This window comes from Heloderma suspectum, chromosome 15 (assembly GCF_057233095.1).
Source record: "Heloderma suspectum isolate Gila_16-S chromosome 15, 16-S_ref, whole genome shotgun sequence".
NCBI lineage: Eukaryota > Metazoa > Chordata > Lepidosauria > Squamata > Helodermatidae > Heloderma > Heloderma suspectum.
In genome coordinates, this window is record NC_139472.1 from 18695097 (window position 1) to 18719489 (window position 24393).

The 24393-nt window shown below is 46.5% G+C and overlaps 1 protein-coding gene across 1 annotated transcript in view; it reads left to right on the plus strand.

Annotated features, from left to right (window-relative positions):
* The first annotated feature begins 1483 nt into the window (after window positions 1-1483).
* The window catches only part of LOC146335443 (uncharacterized), a 30934-nt gene continuing 8024 nt past the window's right edge, over window positions 1484-24393 (plus strand). The window contains exons 1-8 of the mRNA XM_084821679.1: window positions 1484-1549; window positions 4509-4565; window positions 10044-10188; window positions 11680-11786; window positions 14824-14979; window positions 19766-19829; window positions 21426-21606; window positions 24061-24109. Of these exons, the coding sequence (XP_084677805.1) occupies window positions 4526-4565; window positions 10044-10188; window positions 11680-11786; window positions 14824-14979; window positions 19766-19829; window positions 21426-21606; window positions 24061-24109 (742 nt within the window). The 5' untranslated portion in view covers window positions 1484-1549; window positions 4509-4525. The remainder of the gene's footprint in view (window positions 1550-4508; window positions 4566-10043; window positions 10189-11679; window positions 11787-14823; window positions 14980-19765; window positions 19830-21425; window positions 21607-24060; window positions 24110-24393) is intronic.

The following is a 24393-nucleotide window of genomic DNA, read 5'->3' on the forward strand; positions in this document are numbered from 1 at the left end:
ATGGCTGTGAGAGCTGGGCTATAAGGAAGGCTGAGCGCCAAAGAATTGATGCCTTCGAACTGTGGTGCTGGAGAAGACTCTTACGAGTGCCCTGGACTGCAAGGAGGTCAAATCAGCCAATCCTAAAGGAAATCAACCCTGAGTGCTCATTGGAAGGACAGATACTGAAGCTGAAGCTCAATATTTTGGCCACCTAATGTGAAGAGAAAACTCCCTGAAAAAGACCCTGATGCTGGGAAGGATTGAAGGCAAAAGGAGAAGGGGAGGGCAGAGGATGAGATGGCTAGATACCATCACCGATGCAATGAATATGAACCTGAGCACACTCCAGGAGAGAGCGGAGGACAGGAAGGCCTGGTGTGCTCTGGTCCATGGGGTCACAAAGAGTTGGACACGACTGAACAACTGAACAACAACAACAAAAATTGGCTCCATTTGCAAAGCTGGATTCAAGGGAGTCACACAGGAAACAAAATCGGATAGCTGATCCATCCTCTTAAACAAAATAAATATATCATCGATATACCATAAATATACCATCACTTCATTGAAAAATTGATTAATAATCCTGTCCAGGATATAACATCCTTCAAAGTCTGACATGGCTAAGTTGTAACACTCGAGGCCAAAGATGATCCCATAGGAATGCTCTTAATTTGAAGAAAAAACAATCATCTACTCTGAAGTAGCCATTCTCCAAAATTATGTCAAATAAATTAAGAAGAAAATGAACTGCTCTGATATCAAGAGTATTTTGAACCAGCATTCTAGATATACCATGAGTAATATTGGAATGAAGGGAGGCTATAACTAAATTTACCCAAACTATTTGTGCATCTGTCTCAACCCTCAATTCTCTCAATAAATGACATAGTGACCCCATTCTCACATAACAGTGGCAAATCGTGGGTTAATTAATTAACCCATGATTCGCCATGGCACATGCCACTGCGATTTTGAATACTGGGCAAAAAACCCAACTCCTACAGTGACCAAGTTCAAAATTTGACTGGTGACCAGAACAAATTGTGACATTGTTAACAGGACATTTCTTAGAAAGCTGCAAAAGTGAAGTTATGGGTCATTACAGAGAAGGCCAAACTCAGACAAGGAGGGGGCAGTTGACTGATAGCCCTAGAGCAAGGGGGTAGAACTGTTTTCTGCTGCGGGGGGGGGATTGCTGATGCTGTCAGGGGGCACACTGAACTGACCAAGGTCAAATTTCGCCTTTAGGGCTGTTTGTTTAAATGTGACCTACCAAAAAGATGCAGGAAATGTTACAGCAAACTTTTAACCCAAGTGGGATGGGGGGGCGGTTGTTGCCTACCAAGAAAATGCAGAGTGGGGCATGTTTTCCCATGGTTTTTGTTTCCCTTATATGGCCTAAAAGAGAAAATGTGAGTCATTACAGGGAAGGTCAATTAACTTTGACTTCTGTTTATGACTTCCAAAAAGGATGGGTGGACCACTCTAGGTTTATATATAAGCTGGAAAAGCAAGCAGAGGTTGTCTTCTGCAGCTGAGATTTTCCATTCCATTCCCAGAAGAGGTAAGTGGGGAGTGGGGAGTAAGGGGGGGGGAGAAAGAGCTTAAGCAACTGTGGCCAGTTTACATTTTGCAGCTGCTTTGTAGAAGTGACTCCAGACTTTCCTGACACAGCAGGTGCCCTATAAGTTAAAGAGGGAGCCTCAAACCAAAGTGTTATCCTGATTCACAAGGTTGGGGGTTGGATGGCGGGTTGTCAACAGTGAGGTCAAATTGAAATGAAATGCAGGAAGCACAGGGAGTGGTGATCACTTATGCCATAATAAATGGGTTGGTTTTTAAGGCACCACAAGGCTCTTTGCTGTTTCTGCTGCTACAAAACTGATGTAGCCACCTCTCTGTTCAGGATGTATGAGCATTTCGTTCATGTTCAAAAATGATGAAAATGCCCTGCCAACCCCGAATGTGATTGCGGTTTTTTGCAATCGCATTTGTAAAATGCGTCCTTTGGGAAAAATGTGCACTTTGAAATGCACATATCCCCCAAAGGATGCATTTACGCAGTTTATTTAGTGGGGGAGGAAACACACATTTGGGTACACACTCGGAAAAGTGCACATTTTAAGTTAAAGTTAAGGAGAACAAGCAGGAGCCGTGTGGCATCTTAGGTTTCTTGTGGCATAAGACTGGGGGGATGTTACAGATGAGGTGAGTGCAAGACCATGGAAACATATATGGCACAATAACAGTGCAAGCCTAAACATGTCTAGAATAGTGGAATCATAGAATAGTAGGGTTGGAAGGGGCCTATAAGACCATCAAGTCTGACTCCCTGCTCAATGCAGGAATCCAAGTCAAAGCATCCCTGATATCTACTTTGTTTTCAAGTGGGGCTTGCTCCCAGGGAAGTGTGGAGAGGATTGCAACCCAACAGAGTAATCCTGTGGGGGCAGGTGGGGGAGAATCCATGGCCCTTGGCTTCCAAAACCCTGCCAGGTTCAGATCAGCAGGGTATGAAGCCCTCCAATCCCCCAACACAGCACAGAAATGCACCTTCCCACCCACCACCCACCAGCGGAACACTCATGGCAGAGGAGGGGGAGCAGCTAAGATTCCATCCACCACAATACGGACATAAGAACATAACAACATAAAAAGAGCCCTGCTGGACCAGACCAAGGGTCCATCTAGTCCAGCATTCTGTTCACACAGTGGCCAACCAGCTGTTGACCAGGATTGCTCATCAACATTTTTATTAATGACTAGGAGGAGGAGGTGCAGGGAATGCTGATCACATTTGCAGATGACACAAAATTGGGCAGGATAGCTAATACCTTGGAAGTCAGAAACAAAATTCAAAGTGATCTTGATAGGCTGCAGCGTTGGGCAGAAAACAACAGAATGAACTTTAATAGGGATAAATGGCAAGTTCTGCACCTAGGAAAAAGAAACCAAAGGCACAGTTACAAGATGGGGGAGACCTGGCTCAACAACACTACAAGCAAGAAGGATCTTGGAATTGTTGTCGATCACAAGCTGAATATGAGCCAACAATGTGATGTGGCTGCAAAAAAGACAAATGCTCTTTTGGGGTGCATTAATAGAAGCATAGCTCCCAAATCCTGGGAAGTACTAGTTCCCCTCTACTCAGCACTGGTTAGGCCTCACCTGGAGTACTGTGTCCAGTTCTGGGCACCGCACTTTAAGAAGGATGCAGACAAGCTGGAGAGGGCTCAGAGGAGGGCAACAAAGATGATCAGGGGACTGGAAACAAAGCCCTGTGAGGAGAGACTGAAAGAACTGGGCATGTTGACCCTTGAGAAGAGAACACTGAGGGGAGATAGGAAGTGGAAAGAAGGCCAAGTAACAAAGGAAGAGTATAGGCAGGTAGCACAGAATTGCAGGGATGGCATCAGGAAGGCTAAAGCTGAAAACGAGCTGAGGTTAGCGAGGGATGCTAAAAACAACAAAAAGGCTTTCTTCAGCTATGTGCATAGTAAAAGACAGAGGAAAGAAATGGTTGTTCAGCTATTAAATAAGGATGGCAAAATGATAACAGATGACAAAGAAAAGGCAGAAGTGCTCAATTCCTACTTTGGCTCAGTCTTCTCCCAAAAGAGGGTCTATGACTCCCCTGGAAAAGGCGAGATACAGGCTGAAGTGGCCGGATTGCAGCCTGAGATCGATAGGCATATGGTCAAGGAACACCTAATTACTTTGAATGAGTTCAAATCTCCAGGGCCAGATGAACTGCATCCTACAGTAATAAAGGAACTGGCAGAAGAGCTCTCAGAACCGCTGTCTATTCTCTTTGAGAAATCATGGAGGACGGGGGAAGTGCCAGATGATGGGAGGAGGGCTAATGTTGTCCCCATCTTCAAAAAGGGTAAAAAGGAGGAACCTGGGAACTACAGACCAGTCAGTCTGACATCAATCCCTGGGGAAATTCTGGAGTAGATGATCAAGCAAACCATCTGGAAGCACCTTGACAACAATGCCGTGATTACTCGAAGCCAACATGGATTTGTCAAGAACAAATCCTGCCAGACAAATCTGATCTCATTTTTTGATCAAGTAACCTCCCTTGTGGACTGTGGGAATGCTGTGGACATCATACACCTCGACTTCAGCAAAGCTTTCGACAAAGTGCCCCATGATATCTTGATGAGCAAACTAGCTCAAAGTGGGCTAGATGAAACTGCAGCGCACCTGAGGGAGCTTCAGAGCTTCACCTGAGGGAGCTTCAGAGCTTCACCTGAGGGAGCTTCAGAGCTTCACCTGAGGGAGCTTCAGAGCTTCACCTGAGGGAGCTTCAGAGCAGGCCATGGCACCAGAGTGGCTCTCTGGAATCACCTGATTCCCAACACCAAGAGGATTCTGGGCTGCCGTGCTAGGTATCCCCACTCCAACGGTCCCCCGTTGCCTCCTCAAACCTGCCACTTTGGTGGTGCACAAAAGCGGATGTTGGTTGCATACTTCCTGTAATGGAAACCCAGACTGAGGTATTTGAAATTCTCTTCCAGGGTCCTATATCGTAAAGATGACTCTGTCTGCAATGGTGGTGTTGCTGTTGACCTGCGGTAAGTTCAGAAATGTCATATACTCGTATCTTAGTCTCTCCCTTGAGTTGTTCTACTCAGGACAATGACAATCACAGCGGCCTAGAAGCATAGTTGCTGGGGAACATGGGCAGGAGGGTGCTGTTGCGCCCAGGCCCTGCTTGTGGGTTCGGCACACACTTGGCCGCTCCGCTGTGTGAACAGGATGCTGGATGAGATGGACCCTAGGTCTCATCCAGCAGGGTTCTTCTTATGTTCTTGTAGTGTCTTAGAGCACAATCCTACTCATGTTTAGACAGTAGAAGTCCTACAACTCCCAGCATTCCCCAGCCAGGGGAGTTGTAGGACTTTTTCCATTCTAAACATGCATAGGATTGCGCTTTTATACTGTCAGAGCTCTGGTTCATCTAGCACATTATTGATGACACTGATGGGTCTTTCCTAGCCCTACCTGGAGATTCTCGGGGTTTGCATGTAAATCAGATGCTCTACCAATGAGCTAGAACTCTAAGGAGAACATCAGAACATCAGAAGAGCCCTGCTGGATCAGACCAAGGGTCCATCTAGTTTAGCAGTCAGTTCACACAGTGGCCAATCAGCTGTCGACCAGGAACCTACAGGGAGGGCATGAGCACAACAACACCCTCCCACCCATGTTCCCCAGCAACTGGTGTACATAGGCTCACTGCCTCTGGTACTGGAGGTAGCACATAGACATCAAGACTAGTAGCCATTGATAGGCTTCTCCTCCAGGAATTTGTCCAACCTTCTTTTAAAGCCATCCCAATTGGTGGCCATCACTAAGTCTTTTGGTAGCGAATTCCATAGTTTAGCTATGCGCTGTGTGAAGAAGTGCCTTCTGAAAGAGGCATCTTTCAGAAATGGGAGACTTTGTAAGTCTTGCCCTAGAAGAAGATAACTTAGCCCTTTTTTCAGACAACCCATGGATGCACATGGAGAAAGGTCAGCATAGCACGTACTGTCCTTGCTCTGTGTGTTCTTTCGTCTGCTCTTCTAAACAGAGCCTCTGTACTGCGTCTACAAGTTGGCGTTCAGGACCAAGGACAGTGGCTACCATGCGTCCAAATGCAGGCACAAACAACCCTAGCCTACGCATATGCTGGCACATGGTGTGGAGACAGAACACATGTCCTCCCGCTCTTACCATCCTAGAACATCAAGGTGACCCAATTAATCGACGGGGAGTAGATTTAGAACAGAGGAGGCAAAATGAAGTTGTTCTTCTACACACAATGCATAGCTCACCTATAGTGTTCCATGTGATAATGTTCACCAGCCTCAATGGCTTTAAAAGGCGATTTGGAAAAATCCACAGAGGAAAGGCATATTAGACATCATGGCTACAGCAAACCTCCATGTTCAGAGATGGTACAACTCTGAATAACAGCCGCTAGGGACAAACAGCAGGGGACAATTGGAAACAAGATGCTAGACCTGATGATGCCTCGGTATGATACACCAGGGCTCTCCTTATGTTCTCGTTCTCCATTTGGTTCACCTCCCCTTTCATTCTCTTGATGATGAAGTAAGAAAAGGGAAGCACAGGTCATGGTGTCTTTGTAGACAACAAGGCCAATAGGGACCAGAAAAAACAACTGTAAGGCTGGAAGCCAAAATAAAAAAAGAAACCGCTGCACCAGTTGAATTCCCAACACATTTTAACACTTGGCCTTTATCAAGGGAAAAACCCTTGGAGGTTCTTTTGGAGGATTCCCTTTCCCTTGCTTCTTCCAAGGAAGACTGAAAAGTATTCTACTCTAAGGTACTCTAAGATTCCAAAAGAATCTCCAAGCGTTTTTCCCTCGATAAAGACCAAGTGTCGAAACGCATTGGGAATTCAACTGCTGCAGTGGTTTCTTTTTTGACTTTGTCTTTGTAGACATCCTAACCCTGTCTTCCTCACACCAGCACACTTGAGCCTTGGGAGAAGGAGAAGAAGTCGTTCTTTTTGGTTCTGGCCAGTTCCTCTGCTGCTACCACTATACTACTTCAACGGGGGAAACCCTTGAGTTTGTTCTTCCTCATGGCCTCTAGAAACCCAGTCAGCACTTCTGTGGCCCCTCCGCATGAGACTGCACTAGAAAGAGTGCAGAACGCATTGTTTGGGGTTCAGGTTGAGTTGCATGAAGCTTAGGGGCCTGATGAAAATGGGGAGAAGTCCTTGTTTTCCATATGTTCTTGGCTTATGGAAGAACTTCTGAAGCTATTGGATCAGGCTTCCATCAGAAGAATACTAGAACTCAGTGGGGTCATCCCATGAAGCTGACTGGTGGGAATTTCAGGACTGATAAAACAAAGTAGCTCTTCACACAAACTATGAAATTCATTATCACAAGATGTGGTGATGGCCACCAATTTCAATGGATTGAAAATGGGGATTAGATAAATTCCTGGAGGAGAAGGCTATCAATGGCTACTAGTCCTGATGGCTCTATGCTACCTCCAGGATCAGAGGCATTATGGCTATGTACACCAGTTGCTGGGGAACATGGGCAGGAGGGTGCTTTTGCAGTCCTGTCCTGCTTGTGGGTTTCCCTGGTTGACAGCTGGTCGGCCACTGTGTGAAGAGAATGCTGGACTGGATGGGCACTTGGTCTGATCCAGCAGGGCTCTTCTGATGTTCTTAAACAAAGGAAGGCTCCACTTTATCTCTTCCAAATTTCTCTTGTGGTAATAGCAATGTGACTTCCAAAATGGGACATCCATAAGCTGGTTCATGCCTTCATGGTTCGTCACTTGATTACTGCAACTTGGTTGCAATGTGCAAGTGTAAAATCAATGTGAAAGTGTAAAAAATGTGCAAGGTGTAAATGTGCAAAGTGTAAAAAATGTGCAAGTGTAAAATCAAGCACCTCCAGATAATGCTACAGATAGGACTCACACATCATCTGAAGCACAATAGTTTTGCACTGGCACCAGTTATCCGTAATCATGCGGTGTTTGTCTGCTGAGGTCGGATTTTATTCATTCATTTATTCTTACATTTCTATCCTGCCCGTCCTCCGAGGAGATTAGAGTAGCTTACATGGGACCCTGTCCTCGCTTTTATCTTCACAGAAACCCTGTGAGGTAGATTGTCCTGACAGATTTGAGGGGAGGGGATTTCCCTAATGGTGGATCCCCTTCTTTACAAAGGAATTTCCCTGTACAAGGATTCCCCACCACCACAAAAAAAATAATTATAATAGGCTGCAACCAGTCAGGTTAAACCTCCCGGCAAACTCCCATCTGTTCAGTGCTTGAGGAGTTTTTAAACTCTTCTCCAAAGAACCCCTCCCTCCAGCCCAGCTCAGTGGAGAGGGAATAACTTTATTTATTTATTTATTTATTTATTCAAAAAATCTATCACTTTTCAGTAAAAAATACATAAATCCCAAAGTGCAACACGAAGGAAAGGTATAACAAAATGCAATAAAACCAATCAGTCAGTGGAGGCTGGTGGCTCCGATGTCAGTGGGACGGTGAATCCACTCCAGGTTTCAGTCAAAACCAGTCAGCACTCTAAGGGAGCTACCCAAGGTGTAAAATAGGTCTTTAGTACTCAATGGAAACACTCCCCACTAAGAGTTCACCTGATCTTGATGGGGAGATCATTCCATGTGGTGAGGGCCACAACGGAGAAGGCCCTCATCGCACCACAATCAAGTGAACATCAGTAGGCCGTTGTATGGTAAGCAAGGCCTCCCCATCAGAATATAAAGACTGGGGTAAAGAGAAGACAGTCTGTTAGATAACCTGGAAGACAACCTCTTAGATAACCTCTTAAATAATGTTAGGGCCTTATAAACCAGCAATAATACCTCAAACTTTGGAAGGTGCTTTGTATTTCCTTGCCCAAAGCTCAAAGGCACAGAACATAATAAAACCTTGTAAATATCCTATTTAGACCACTCAGCAATAATTGCATGCACAGAATTCTAGATAGAAAGTAAAGTCAAACTAACTTAGCTAGTTACATGTTAAGGAGAAACTTAAGAAAAACTTATCCCACTTAAGGAGAAACTTGGGTTTCAGAGCATATATGCACAGTTCCTTACAGAGGGTGGTTGGAGAGAGATCGTCTTTGGATACCTGATTAGGTGTTTCCAAGAAGACAGACTAAGGATGAAGTCTCATTTATTTATGGAAACACCAGCCCCTTAGCTGAGAGGGATGGTTGTTTTGTCCATTGGTGTGGTAAGTTGCATTTCTGATGACAGTGGTCTAGACACCAACCAGAAAATTATTTGGGGTGTAATTCTATGTATATTTAGACAGAAAAAAGTCCTACAACTCCCAGCATGCTGGCTGGGGCATGCTGGGAGTTGTAGGACTTCTTTCTGTCTAAATATGTGTAGGATTGTCCCACCTCCCTAATGACTCTGAACTTACATGTCGAAAGAGTAAGCTGGCTCCAGCTAGTGGCAACACTGTGAAAAAGAGACAAGAAACCTTCTACCAAGTCAGACCCTTGGTCCATCTAGCCCAGTAATGTCCATGCTGACTGACAGCAGCATCTCTCCAGGGTTACAGACAAGATTCTTTCCTTGCCCTACCTGGAGATACCAGGAATTGCACCTGGGACCTTCTCAGCATGTAAAGCAGGTGATTTGCAGCCCCTCCCAAAGTTTAACTTCTAAGTGTATATTAGGGGTTGGGCAGAGGGGTATTGATGAAATCCGGGGGGGGGGGTAATGAAATCTAGATGCTGCAGGGGTCACTGTTGCTGACTCAGAATATAAGGATTTCATTTTATCACATTGTCCATGGGCATCATGGCTGCCTGGGGATGTGAATCCAGGTCTTCTGAGTCATAAACTGGCACGGCAATTACTACAGTTCATTCAAGGGCTCTTGCAGTGCCGGGTGATGATGGAGGAGAGAGAAGAGAGTGACGCTCCCTCCCTTTTGCCTCTCGTCACCACCATCTCTCTTTCTAAGAAAGTAAGGAGGAAAAGGAAATGAAGGAGGGGGTGTATCTGGGTGCTGCGTGGTAGCAGGGATGGCTTTGGAAGGGAGGGGGAACGGCACCCTCTGATTGCTCCATTTGGCTCTGGAAATGTTCCCATTTTTATCCAAGTTTTGGGGATAATCCTTGGAGTACCTCAGGTGTTTCCCCCATATGTAGCGGCAAACTCTACATATATGTTGCTGTACCAAATTCAGAAATAAAGAAGGGAATACCAAACACAGCGGTACCCAACCTTGGGTCTCCAGATCCCATTCAACTACAACTCCCATCATCAGCCGGCAAGACCACTGTGACTTGGGGATTATGGGAGGAGCTCATGTCCAACAACAGTTGAGGAACCAAGGCTGGGAGTCACTCACCTAATGCACATTGGAAACAAGAAGTAATTTGAAATGCCAAAGCCCAGCAAGAATTTCAGATGGGAAAGATTTTGGAAGCCTCCTTAAGCAAGCAAAGGGTTGGTGTTGTGTTTACCCAGTAACTTCTCCAATGGCTGAAATTCCCCCCTCCTGATGACCGTTTTCCAGGTGGCATTGTAATAGATGGAAATCTCTTGCAACTCTCTGTGATGATCAAAGACGTTACTGGGAGAAGTGTCATACCAGATTATTCCACCTATGGGTGTTACTGCGGCTTGGGAGGGAGAGGACAGCCCAAGGACGACACTGATCGGTAAGTTTATCAGTCGTCCGCATGAGCCATCAGGGGACACCATCAAACAAAGCCAGTGGAAGCTGGAGGATTCTGATGTCAGTGGGGCGGTGAATCCACTCCAAGTTTTAGTCAGAACCAGCCAGAACTCTAAAGGAGCTCTCCAAGGTGTGGAAGAATGGTCCCCCCCCCCAATTCCAACAGGCTGAAATGCCTCTTCTAAGGCTTAGTTCCTGGCGGTGAGAGCGGAAGCCCCTTGGAGAGCTCCTTTGGAGTTCTGGCTGGTTCTGACTGAAACCTGGAGCGCATTCACCGCCCCACTGACATTGGAACACACAGGCCGAAATCATGTAGCTCAGGACGAGGTCTGTTGCTCTCTTTGATGCTCTCAAAGAGCATCTGGGTTGGAAACCTTTGTTCAGCTTTGAACTCTCTTGATGGCCCTGGACAAAGCGTGAAGAGCATGAGAACAGATGACGAGCCATGCTGGATCAGACCGAGGGTTCTGTTCACACAGTGGCCAACCAGCTACCTGCAGGGAGCTGACAAGCAGAACACGAGTGCAAAAGCCGCACCCTCCCGCCCATGTTCCCCAGGAACTGGTGTACACAGGCATCCAGATTAGACCCACAAATAGAAAAGAACCACCTCAGGATGCCGAAACAAAGATTTCATCTCTAAAAACGAAAAAAGAAAGGAGCCCAGTGTGTCTGTTTGTATTTTAAGGCCTTCTTCAGGGGCTGAAGAATAATATGGGGCAACACATTACTAAAATAGCAGATAATTTTTAGTGTTAAAAAACATATAGAACATTGCACACTGCCTGTGCAGACTTACTTGTGCAGAACCCCTTGTCCCACCGCCCTTCCCCCAACGGCTTTTGGACAGTTTTTCCCCGATTGTGAAAGGCTGAAATGCCTCTCTCAAGGCTAGTTCCTGGCAGTGAGAGCTTTCAGCTACAATATGCGGGTATTTTTGTATTTTGCCCCGGCCCTCTTTGCCACTGGCCACACACAGCACTGGAATGCGGCCCCCGAGAGCTTCTCTGAAACGGAATTTGGCCTTCAGCCTGAAAGAGGTTCCCTACCCCGGCTTAAAGCTTGGCTACAGTTATGAACTAAGATTCAGAGGGGTGACCAAAACTAAGGCAGAAACGTTGGATTAAGAGGGGATTTGAAAAAGCTAGGGTTCTTTGTCTCGTTTGGACAGTCCATGGGGCTATGAGAGGTCAGGGCTACAAACTGCCCTGGGAGTGTTTTCAGGACGCTACGGGGAAAGTTTGTCATCTGTATCTACAGTGAATGCAATGCGCCGTGCATGAACTTGGTCGCTTTTGTTGAACACTCCATACAGCAGCTTTCCCCAAACTGGTCCCCTCCGGATGAGTTGGACTTTCTTATTGGAGTGTACATAATCTCAATGCAGATCTCTCTTCTGCATTGCCTTCCAGAGAGGGATCTGGTGGCTCAGGTTTCCTTACGCTGCCTTGCCCCATGTTTCCGTTTCTCTCAGGTGCTGCCAAGAGCATGACTGCTGCTATGACAGAGCGAACGAAGAGGGATGTCAGTCCAAAACCAAAGTCTATTTCTACAGCTCCAACTCAGGGAATGTTAAATGCGGTGAGTCAGCTTTTGGACCTGGGTTCCACTGCAGCCCCATAATCTCCAGGCGGGATTGTGGAGGAGGCCCACACTGATCCCACCAGCTGAAGTTCCCAAGTGGAATGGGGCCCATGTGTAAACCAAAGAGTGGGGTGTGGCGTTCCTGTCTGTTTACCACAGTGAATACCTTTTCCGTAAGGCCTTTCCCACAGCAGGCAACACCTTCCCCCGCACACAGTAATCCTGCCACCACCAGGACCTTTACCTCAGGTCCAACACCTTTGTGAGAACGTGAGGACACCGTGGCTGTATTCTGACCTACATTATTCTCTTTATTACTTTACCTTTTTGTACCCACAAGCCGTAGGCGCAGGATCTTATAAAACATAGAAATATTTGTCATTTATAGCATTAAGATGTTGAACAATAAATAAGTCACTTAAAAAACTTCTCTGCATGCATATGCGTGTGTGTGTGTGTATTCTCTCTCACACACACATGCTTAATTACTACTTTAATCCTATACACACAAATCCTAGTCACTATCTGTCTCTTCACAAGCCCTATCCAAACTCTTCCCTATCTAAACTCTCCCCTATCTGTTATCCGTTCCCTATCTAAGCTACACAAGCACAGCTCCCAGTTTATATATCACACCCCTCGCTCAGACGATCATCTCACATAAGCAAATACATCATACCTCCTGTCACTCACACCACTCTCACTTAGGGATGTTGGAGAATTCCGCCATGGACTCCAGTGAGGCTGGATTCTTTAGAATCCAGCCCTCCGGAGTCCATGGCGGAATGGGGCAATCCCCCCCACCACCCCACAGAATCCCCCCGGGATGGAGCCTCCCTGGCGGCGGCGGCAGCTCAGGGTCGTCTTCCGGCTGCTGCTGGGCTGCGGCCACAAATGGCAGCTGCTACACCGGCCACCATTTGCGTCCCTGCCAAGCCGTGATAGGCTAATAAATATCTACGTAGCCTATCACAGCAAAAGGCAGGGACGCAAATGGCGGCCGCTACGCCATTTGCATCCCTGCCTTTTGCCGTGATAGGCTACGTAGATACTTATGTAGCCTATCACGGCTTGGCAGGGATGCAAATGGCGTAACAGCCACCATTTGCATTCCTGAGGAGGCCGTGATAGGCTATGTATATATTTATGTAGCCTATCACAGCAAAAGGCAGGGATGCAAATGGTGTAGCGCCTGCCATTTGCATTCCTGCCTTTTGCCGTGATAGGCTATGTAAATATATACGTAGCCTATCACGGCCTCTGCAATGATGCAAATGGTGGCTGCTATGGCGGCCGCCATTTGCAGCCGGCGCAGCCCAGCAGCGGATGGAAGTCCAGCTGTGGGCAGCCCCAGACAGCGGCTCTGCAGAGTCACCACAGAGCACAGCCAGCCAGGGAGGATTCCAGGGGAAGGGATGGAGCGCCTCCCCCGCTCCAGTGGACGCTGCCACCGGAACGAGGTAAGGGATTCGTACATCCCTACTCTCACTCTAGATCTACTTACCAGAAAACACAGAGTCATAACATTAATACAAATATATAAACCAGAGTCATAACGTATGCACATGTGACATCACACAGGGTCATACAACTGGCCACATGCCCAGGGCATCCACACTTTGAGCACAGAACCCTTACACATGGAACACTCGTGCAATCAGGGCTTGCAATCTCAAGGATTCCCCATCCATGCGTTGCCGTTGGGGTCACCGAGGGAAATTAAAATGATGTCTACATCACTGGAGGCTGGTGACTCTGATGTCAGTGGGGATGTGAATCCACCCTAGGTTTCAGTTGGAACCAGTCAGAACTCTAACAGAGCTTTCCACGTTTAGGGATTGGGTTCAGCACCTTGGAGAGCTCCTTTAGAGGTCTGACGGGTTCTGGCTGAAACCCAGAGCAGATTCACAGCCCCACTGGCATCGCAGCCCCCAGCCTCCTCTGGCCTAGACCAAGCTCCCCAGCACGGTTCAGAGTGCCACTGCCAGATATGCCCAGCAGGACCCACTGGTGGACAAAGGGGCCCAACAGATGGCACTTTGCCCAGGGACCCCTCAAACCTGGAGCTGGCCTTGGAGGCCAGGCCAGGACAGGCCAGCCCTACCATAAGGCAGACAGAAGCAGTTGCCCCAGAGGGCAGATGCTCAGTGGTGACAGCTATGGATGGATGGAACACTTACCTTCTGTTCCATTCTGTTTCTGCTGAATCTGCTCCGTCCCTCCCCCCGGAATCCTCGATGAGGGGGGAGGCGATCCGGTCCTTCCCCCAGAATTCTGCCTGGTCGGCTCCGCTCCACAGCCGGCCGGCTCCGGCCACCCACAGCCGGACATCCAGCCACTGGGCAGCCCTGTAGGGATGCAAATGGCGGCTGTCATAGCCGCCGCCATTTGCGTCCCTGTAGTTGGCCTGATAGGCGTCCCTGTATTTGAGTCCGTGATAGGCTACGTAAATATGTATTTACACCGCCATTTGCGTACGCTGGTTTTTTTTCCCCCTGCCGTGATAGGCTACGTAAATACGCAAATGATGTCCCTGTGTTAGCCATGATAGGCTACATAAGTATTTACGTAGCCTATCACGGCTATGAAGAGGAAGCGAATGGTGGCTGCAGGACGGCCGCCATTCGCAAAGCAGCGTGGACGGGAGCAGGTAAGTGCTCCATTTCGCGTGCCTTTCGTGGGTTGGGGGGCGGGGACTTCGTTCCGCGACAGATTTCGGGAGGCCGAATGCATTGGCATTTGGCCTCACCGAGATCCGTCACGGAATTCTCTGACATCCCTAGTGGCAGCAAGGTATTGAAGGAGACAATTGTGTGCCTGACTTGGGCCCCCTAAGCCAGCTTGCTGCCTTCAGGTCAGTGGAGGACACTGCAACAGTGCTGAAGAAAAATTTCAACTGCCAGTTCACTCAGCTTTTGTATATGGACTGGGGAGCGGGGTGCTATCTTGTTCATCACCCCTCCATGTCCACGTGATTCCAGTGTCTATCTGCGATATGTGATTATCCTTAACTCTTCTGTTGTATTATTTTCAGGTGCTGAGCCGTGGTGGTGGACAGCATTGATGGAAGATGGACTTTGGTGTCAGCGAAAAGTCTGTGAATGTGACCGAAAATTTGTGCTGTGCCTGAAGAAGCACTCAGCGAGCTACAAGAAAGTTTACCGCTACTATCCAAACTTCCTCTGTTCTGGTCGGTCCCCTCAGTGTTAGTCCTGCGCCAAAGTATGGGGGGGTCGCATTGTGCAAACCCTCTGCGAAAAGCTCCCTCTTTGGGGTGAGGTGTGTACATCCGCAAAAAATGTTCACCTCTTTTCGAAGTGGCAATTGTTGCTTTAAAGGAGGGGACCTGTAGCAATATCAGCACCCCCTCCCCATTTTGGCAAGGAATTTAAAATGGAAGTTGGGGGAGAGAGAGATCCGGATCTTGCTGTATTGCCTCAGCTCCTTGAAAGTGGCCTTCCCAAAGATGGGGTGTCCACAGTATCCCAAATGCAGCCACCGCTTAGATTTCTGGAATGGCCATTGCAACACTGGGGAAAAAAATATTTTCAGTCCCTTTGCTAATCATCCCTCTGCTATGTGCTGCAAGAACCTGAATTGCTGCAAAGTGGAAAAGCATGACCAACCGAAGTGTTGACTGTTCCTATTTCCCCGGGAGTTCCTTGTTTTCTGTCCCTGTTTACCTGGGATGTATTGCTGGTAAATCACTGTCTGTCTTTTGTCCCCATCAGTGGAGGATGGTGGCTCTGACATCAGTGGGGCAGTGAATCCAGTCTGGGTTTCCGTCAGAACCAGTGCTCTGCACCTTCGATAGCTCCTTTAGAGTTCTGACTGGTTCTGGCAGAAACCCGGAGTGGATTCACTGCCCCACTGATATTGGAACCACCAGCCTCCACAGTCCCCATTTGTGCTTTTTGAAGTTGGGTGGGGATGCCCTGGTGAAAAGTTGCTCATCTGAGTTGCTAACATCATCATTCTTCAAGCCTCAGCAACCTCTACCAGGCCTCTAGAAGTTCAATCACCATGTGGGTGGATAGATGTGGTGGACAGTGAGGAGGGCCCATAGCTCAGTGTGAGAGAGCCCCTGCTTGGCATGCAGAAGGTCCCAGGTTCGATCCCCAGCTTCTCCAGGTCAGGCAAAGAAAGAATCCTGCCTGAAACCCTCGAGAGCTGCTGCCAGCCAGTGCCGACAATACTGGGCTAGATGGACCAATGGTCTGGCTCTGTCAGGAGCGCCCTTACTGCCTTCTGAAATCCTCAAGTAGCCCAGAATCAACACGCAGACAAAAGGGCTCTTTTCCAAGGCTTTATTTCCGTTCAACCTAATGACGCTTACAGATGCTAATTGCCTGAGCCTAAGAGGAAAACTTAAGAGGGAGCAGTCTACCAGGGGATTCTAGCCTTAGGGAGTCAGTTGGTCTCCGTTTGGAGGGAAAGGGCGGGAAGCCTCTGAACTTAAGGGATAGGAGGAGAGAGTCCACCCCTTTCCCATGGGCATCGGGGCGCAGCTGTTATCATCGCACCAAGCAGGCTGAGCACCTCCTCTCGGTGCCTGCAACCTCTCACTTGTCCCTGCGCTGGCACCTCACGTCCAGAAGCTCCTGTTGTCCCTCCCTTTCCCTGCCAGGGTCACTGTCACTCTCAGGAATATGAGCAGGGAGGGACTCTCCCTCCAGCTGCGCTTCTGAAGAGCGAGCAGGTTCCTCTCCCACGGTTTCTATCTCTTCCTCAGAATCAGAACTGCTTTGTGGCTCTATGGGCTCTGATCCAACCCTGACAGGCTCAGTCTAAGGCAGCTTCCTATGTTGCTATGTGCCTATGAACTACCATCTCCCCTCGCTGCTGCTTTTACCAACTGGGCTGAGCCCCCTTTCCCCTTCCTTTTCAGTTACAACTGCCCTGTGAGGAAGAGCAGCAGGACCACCTGCTTGGGGGTGGGGGTGGTATCAGCTGGGCTCCCCCAGCCCTACCCACACTCACAGAAGTTACCAGCACTAGCTGCATTACAGCCAATCCGAGGAAGGTTGGGTCACCAGGCTGTTTCTCGGAGGCCCAATGAGGCCTGTTTTTGAACTGTAAGCAAGCCATTTCCATCCGTTGGTTGTTATAAGAACCGTACATCATGACGACCTGGTGCCTGAATGTTCTCGGGGTCCTTTCCCCTCCACCTCCTCTTTTCCTTTTGTGTCATATCCCTGCGACAGGCAGGGACACTCTTGCATTTATTGATCTGTATTGATCTCTGGAAGCCTTTGCAGCTGAAAAGTGGCCAGTGTAAATCCTTCAAATAAACAAATAAATAAATAAAATATTGTCTCTAGCACACAATCTCACTAAAATACTGTACAGTACAGATGGACTAACCAGACTGCAATCATATCAGCTTATTTGGGAATAAGTCTCATTTCGCAGCCTTATGCAGGCTGACCTTGTCAGCTGGAATCCGGATCGCACTGGGCTCCAACTCGGGATGTCAGAGAAATCCGCAACAGAATGAAATGAGTTTGGATTTCTATGGATCCGAACCACACATTCCACAGCGGACCAGCTTTTCCTAAGTCACACAGATTTCACAGACTTGCAGATTTATTTATTTTTAACTTTCCAGAATTGTATGCACATTTAGTCATAGAAAAATATGTACAATAAAAAACACCAGCTGAAAAATGTGCATTTGCCCCATAGGCTGAAGCATGAAAATGCCCAGGGGGGGGGGGAATTTGCGCATCTTGGGGGGGTGCACATTTTCACAAGTGCGAATTTGCAGAATTTGCAAAACTTGCAAAACTTGCAGAATTTGTGGAATTTGCGAATTTGCAGAAGTACGAATTTGCGGAATTTTCCGATTCTCAGCACTGGGAATTGGAGAAATCAATGAGCAGACAACGGAACAAAAGGGACCTGACAATCCACAAAATGCAGACGAAACGGATTTTACAAAATCCATATATCCCTAGTTCCAACTCATAGAGACAGCATGAGCCAGCTTTCCCCAATTTGGTGCCCTCCAGATTTGTCTGTGGGATACTGAGAGTTGCACTCTAACACATCTGGAGAGCACAAGGTTGGGAAAGGCTGGCAGCAGGACTCCCTTCTAAAGCTATGCCCCCAAACCATGGGCAGCATAGGGGTGGGCTCGCAGTGGACATGATATCATGTGGCCCTACTCTCTACACCAATCAAATGGAGAAATAACAACTGAATAGGGCTACTGGCTTCCCATGTTTCTTGCACAATTTGGTGACGATATCATTTTAAGACAAACTTTCACACTCAGCCACTGGTATAGTGGTAAATTCTGAAGATGTGTAGGCTCTCATCGTGGCCATGCCCCTGAGGAGAAGCCCCAAATGCCAGCAGCTAGGTTGAGCCATATCAACAAATCATTGTTGGCAATTTTCATTTCTACATGGAGAAGGTCTTTTGTCAAGCTACTGAGTCTTAATTGCCCATTCCAAGCCAGCCCAAAATACTTCACCTTACAATAGGGATAGCTCACAAAAATATGTCATTGCTGAGAAGATTCATTCCCCCTGCCCCCAGCTACTGATCGCAGCTAAGCTCAGAGGGAACAGAGAAGTCTGAGGGGGTTAGCGGATGATGTCAGCACCCACGCGAATCAAAAAGTGTCTGTGCTACATCACTACGAGCCACGGCACCCAGCTGGAAAAAGCCACCATTAGGATTGTGAAACATGTCCAGAGGTGCCAAACCACCTTTCCCACTAGAGCATTCTTCAAGAACAAGATCATATAGGCACTGAAAAACAAAGGTCGGGTTTCTTATTAGATGGGGAAAGAAATGCCTAGGGAGGCTTTGACATGGCAGTCCAGTCGAGAAGAAAACTTGCTATTCCACTTGGTAACTGGAATGGTGAAATGGGGGCTCCCCCTTACTTTCCGTAAAGCACAGCCAACTATAAATTCCAGTTGCCACACTGTTGAGGGGAGAGACTAAAGCGGGAAAGAGCCAAGCTTGTCAACAAGAGTGGACAGGTGTGATTTCAACTTCCAAGAAGTCTTATGAGGCTGAAAGAAGTGAGTACCGTATCAACTGACTGATGAGATCAGATAGATAGATAGATAGATAGATAGATAGATAGATAGATGACAGATGACAGATAGATAGATGATAGATAGGATGGACAGACAGATGATGGATGGATAATAGATAGATAGATAGATAGATAGATAGATAGATAGATAGATAGATAGATAGATAGATGAGAGATGACAGATAGATGATAGATAGGATGGACAGACAGATGATGGATGGATGGATGATAGATAGATAGATAGATAGATAGATAGATAGATAGATAGATAGATAGATGAGAGATGACAGATAGATAGATGATAGATAGGATGGACAGACAGATGACGGATGGATAATAGATAGATAGATAGATAGATAGATAGATAGATAGATAGATAGATGAGAGATGACAGATAGATGATAGATAGGATGGACAGACAGATGATGGATGGATGGATGGATGGATGAGAGAGAGAGAGAGAGAGAGAGATGATAGATGACAGATGACAGATAGATAGATGATAGATAGGATGGACAGACAGATGATGGATGGATAATAGATAGATGATAGGTAGATAGATAGATAGATAGATAGATAGATAGATAGATAGATAGATAGACAGACAGACAGACAGACAGACAGACAGACAGACAGATAGATAGATAGATAGATAGATAGATAGATGAGAGATGAGAGATGACAGATAGATAGATGATAGATAGGATGGACAGACAGATGATGGATGGATGGATGATAGATAGATAGATAGATAGATAGATAGATAGATAGATAGATGATGACGATAATAGATAGATAGATAGATAGATAGATAGATAGATAGACAGACAGACAGACAGACAGATGACTGATAGATATGCATATGTATCAAGATTTCCTGTGTATAATAATGTCAAAAATCCATTTTGTTTTGTTCCAAAAGCCCACTTGCATCAAAAACAGGTTTTTAAAATCACTCTCAAGCAGGAGAGGCTGATGGCTCTGATGTCAGTGGGGCGGTGAATCCTCTCCGGGTTTCAGTCAGAACCAGCCAGAACTCTAAAGGAGCTCTCCAGGGGGTGAAGCCACCAGCCTCCCCCAAGCACTGTAATTCTTTAGCGTACATGGCTAGACAAGGCGTTTTGTTTTATTTCAGCTTTACCACTTCCTTCTTTTTTTCCGAAGTGAGATGGGAAAGAGGAACTGCTTTGTGGTCACTTCTGTGCTCAGGATTACTCAAGAGAAGAGAGAAAGGGGCATCTTTCAACCTTGTTTTCTATTTGAACCAAATGCATATAGTCCATACATAAGAACTGGTATGATAAATTCACCCTGTGAGTGTGTGTATGTAACTCGTGTTCCTGCCTGCTCAGACTTAAAGATGGGCAAATCTTTCCTTTTCAGTTCCATTCCGTTTCTCTTTTTCTGAGCCTAAGCTTGGTTCAGCCCAATTCTGTACCAATGTACAAATTTTATTTTTAAAGGTCCGCATGGAAATTCATGTGCATTTCATGTTCAGTTCTCCTGATACATGCATTACTGTGTGAACACTTTCTTTTTGCTAATGTACACAGTTTTTGCAAGCTATTTTTCCTATCATTATGTGTTTCTGTGCATTATTTTCACAGTTGAGTGCATTTTGGTGCTCACCTTTCTGTAGCATATGGATTTGTCTGTGCCTGTTCCCCTGATGTATACATTTTTTGTGTACATTATTTTGTAGTGCTAAACTCAGGGAAGTGCAAACTTTGTCACACAACTCTGTCCTGGCATGCTCATTGGTTTGGCAAGTGCAAACTTCGTACACAAATTCAGACAGAACCATTTTTCATCCATCCCTAGTCGATCTGCTGTCCAGATGCTGTTGATGGGCATTTGAAGGCCCCTGGGCTCTCCCTTCATAGGACTGTTTATCTGGACTGGACAGCTCTTCAAATAGAGGACGGCCCTCTGTAAAGTAACCTCCCTATGGTTTGCACAAAGCCCCAACATGTTTCTTTCCAACATGAGCTTTATCCCAGAGAGATTTTAAACATTGGCAACCAGTTCCTCTGTATATGCTCAGAGGCACTGTTGTTGTTTAGAAATCTCTGCTATATCTTACATCCAGGAGGCTGCATTGATTTTGCAGATACAAATATCAGTGGAATATATGCTGATGAGCACAGAAATTAGAGAGTGTACTTTAAAATAATGCCTTGATTGGCCTTTTTAAAATTCAGCCTGAGAATGAGGACTTGTTCATACAGGGACTATTTCCTGTGCATTCTCTTTAAGAATTTTCTTTTATGAAGTCCAGATGACAGATAATAATACTATACCAGTACAACTTTGTTCAAACACTCCCAATTTGTAGTGTTAGGGAGTCCCTCCTTATGGGCTCAACCCATAATTTAGGGGTTTTTAGGAGATCTTTAATGGCTTTGTTTAAATTAGTTCTATCCTGGACTGACTTATGCTTGTTCTATAGCAAGAATGGGGAACCCCTGACTTGCTGGAAATAATCACAGCAGCATCACAAAAGAAGGAACTGGGTTTAGCTGAATTAAATCCCACTTTTGCTCACAGTACCCAAATAATTCACAATGACCTTCCTGTGTCAGTCTGTTGTATGGTTTTCTTTCTTTCACTCCACTTCCCTCTTTCTTCATTAGATATAAGGCAGGAGGAGTAAGGTGGCAAAACTGGGCTGCCGCTCATCCTTCCTTCCTTTTTTCTACTTTTTCATTCTGCCTGCTTCTTATAAGAAAGCAACTTGCATTTCTCGTAGCTGAATCTCTACAGGTAAGCAACCACACTCTTCTTCTTTTAAAAAAAATATATATTCTTCTATTTTTTAGCTCATTCTAAATTTATAAAATTCACTAGCACCCCAGTTACCCAACTGACAATGACTTTTTGATACTCCCTCCGGCCCCAACTCTCTCATTACATGAAGAACATGTAATGGGAGAGTTGGGGCCACATTACCTTACTGGGAAATTAACGTTATCTTAGCAGCACAGATGTTTCTGTGAGGTGACCCGAAAGCCAAATGCAGATTCTCTATGCCGGCCTATCCCAACCTGGCGCCCACCAGATGCATTGGATTCCAAGTCCCATGTCCAAGTTGGCTGGGGACTATAAGAGTTGTAGTCCAAAACATCTGGAGGGCACACCGGAGAGCCAGTGTGGTGTAGTGGCTAGAGTGTTGGGCTGGGAGCTGGGAGATCCAAGTTCTAGTCCCCACTCAGCCATGGAAGCTTGCTGGGTGACTTTGGGCCAGTCATAGACTCCCAGTTCAACCCACCTCACAGGGTTGCTGTTGTGAGGATAAAATGTATGTATGCCACCTTGGGTTCCTCAAAGAGGAGAAAAGGCGGGATATAAATGTAATAAATAAATAAATAAATAAGTTATTTATTTATACCCCTGTAGCATAAATTCCTCTGTGTGAGCCTTATTTTGTCTTCCTTGTTTCCCAAATTGCCTCTACCCACGTTCATCGGGGCTTTTTTATGTGGTCCTGTCATCTGGGCAGCCAGCTTGCCTGAATAGCTTTTCATCCTAATTACCCCTTCTGTGTTGGCCAGGTAGAAAGTTCACAAGGGCTTTGCCTTGCATCCTAAAGCCATCCTTCAAAGCTGCCTGGACGTGTTTTGTGTCGCCATTTCAGGCTCAGGCTCTTCCGTTGCTGTGCCTGTGTTATCCCAGTCATTAGCGCCAAGGCTTGTCTTCTTACTGTGTACATTTGCGACAATTCCTCTTCCGCCTTTGGCCTTTCTTCATATAAACTCCCGATGGTTTAACAAAAGCAAGACACGTTATTTTGGCACCTCGTGCAGACAAGCACTTCTCCCACCTCCTGGCACTAAAAGTACAACACAAATAAATGAAATAATGAAGAGTTGGATGCCCTTTCAGGACACCCAAAAGCAGCAGCCTCGCTCTGCTTAATGGTAGGCCAGCCCTGCTGCCCTCGGGTTTTTAATGGTACTTAAAATCCTTTTACTTTGCTTTTTTAGGGCGCAATCCTATGGGGAAGGCCGGAAGCCTCCTAACTCAGAGGCTCACAGCTATCCAATGCAGAGCAGGCACAAAAACTGAGGCGATCTTTGCCTCCACGCTCCCCCTGTATTGCATTTTAGCTAGGCTTGCGTTTTCACCTGTTTAGCTGAGGTGTCAGGGAGGGGGAGGGAAGGAGGCTCAGGGAGGCTGGGGATATAAGCAGCCCATATTCCTGCTTCCCCAGTCCCCTCCCCACCCATGGGAACACCCCCTTTCTGTCCTCTCCAAGGCTGTCTTTGCAACCTCAGAAAGGCAGCTGGTACAGTTCTCTCTGCTCCAGCCGCGAGGGACCAGGAGTGGGGAGCTTGGACTCCTGGGTCTGAGGTCAGACCGCTGTCTCCAACCTCAGATCCAGGAATATGAAACATCCTATGGCCCACCAGACACTGTCTGGGGGCCATAAGATTGCTCTCTTAGCTGCTGTTCTCTGGGTGTGCTTTTTAAAATCTGTTCTGTTGCGAAATATGGATTTCAATTTACCCAGGACCACTCAGTTGATCAGGCTGAGAGGTTTGGGATCTTATGAGGTGGAGAAGAACACGCACACAACCAATGTAGATGAAAGAAAAGGGAGATTTATTGAAATAAAAGAAATAAGCAAAAGTAGAACCTCCCCGGAGAGTTGCACACTCTCTGAGGCTGAAGAGGTTACACACCTCTCAGGCACAAACTTAATTGCAAAATAATCTCAAAGAGTTTCAGGCTCTCTGGATCTCAAGACTGAAGAGGTTACACGCCTCTTAGGTATGAACTCAATTACAAAGAAATCTCAAAGCGTTTCAAGCCCTCTGAATCTCAAGAGGTTGCATGCCTCTTAGATAAGAGCCCAAAACCAACAATCCTCGAGAAGTTGCATCCTTCTCTGAGGCGTAAAAGGTTGCACGCCTCTTAGGTAGAAACTTAGTTACCCAAACGTGGTGCATTAAATGACTAAATATACAGTTAGCCTCATACGTGGATATGAGGAGACATTAAAAAGACAACTTGAAGAAAAATAGGAAAAATAAAATCACACTGTGTCACTGTCTCCTGCATTTACTTCGCGGGCTTTAACATTTAATTCCGACACGGTGTTTTCATATTTCCAGGATGAATTATTTCTGAGCTGTCCTGAGGGCATCTGCATCAAAAGGTAGGGTATAATAAATTCTACAAATAAATACGCCATCATTCTTTTTTCCACTTCCTTAGCAGAGGAAGATGAAGATCCTGTGCGGACTGATGGCTCTCCTGGCTTGCGGTGAGTAAAGCCAAAAAACCCCAACTGGCCAATACACCAGTGTCCCACAAGGATTTTATGGATCAGGGGCTGTGCTGGGGAACAAGAGAAACAGAAAAGGGGTCTAATAAAGCAGAGCATCAAGTGTGGACATGGGTGGTTTGGAACCAAGTCCCTGTTCAGTCATAATCATTTTGCCTCTTTGAGAGGCTTGGCTAGTACATGGGAGGGGGCAAGCTGGATTTTTCCCCCTTGCATCCCCACAAAGACGGTCAAAAACTTACAAAAACAGTTGGATTTTTTAA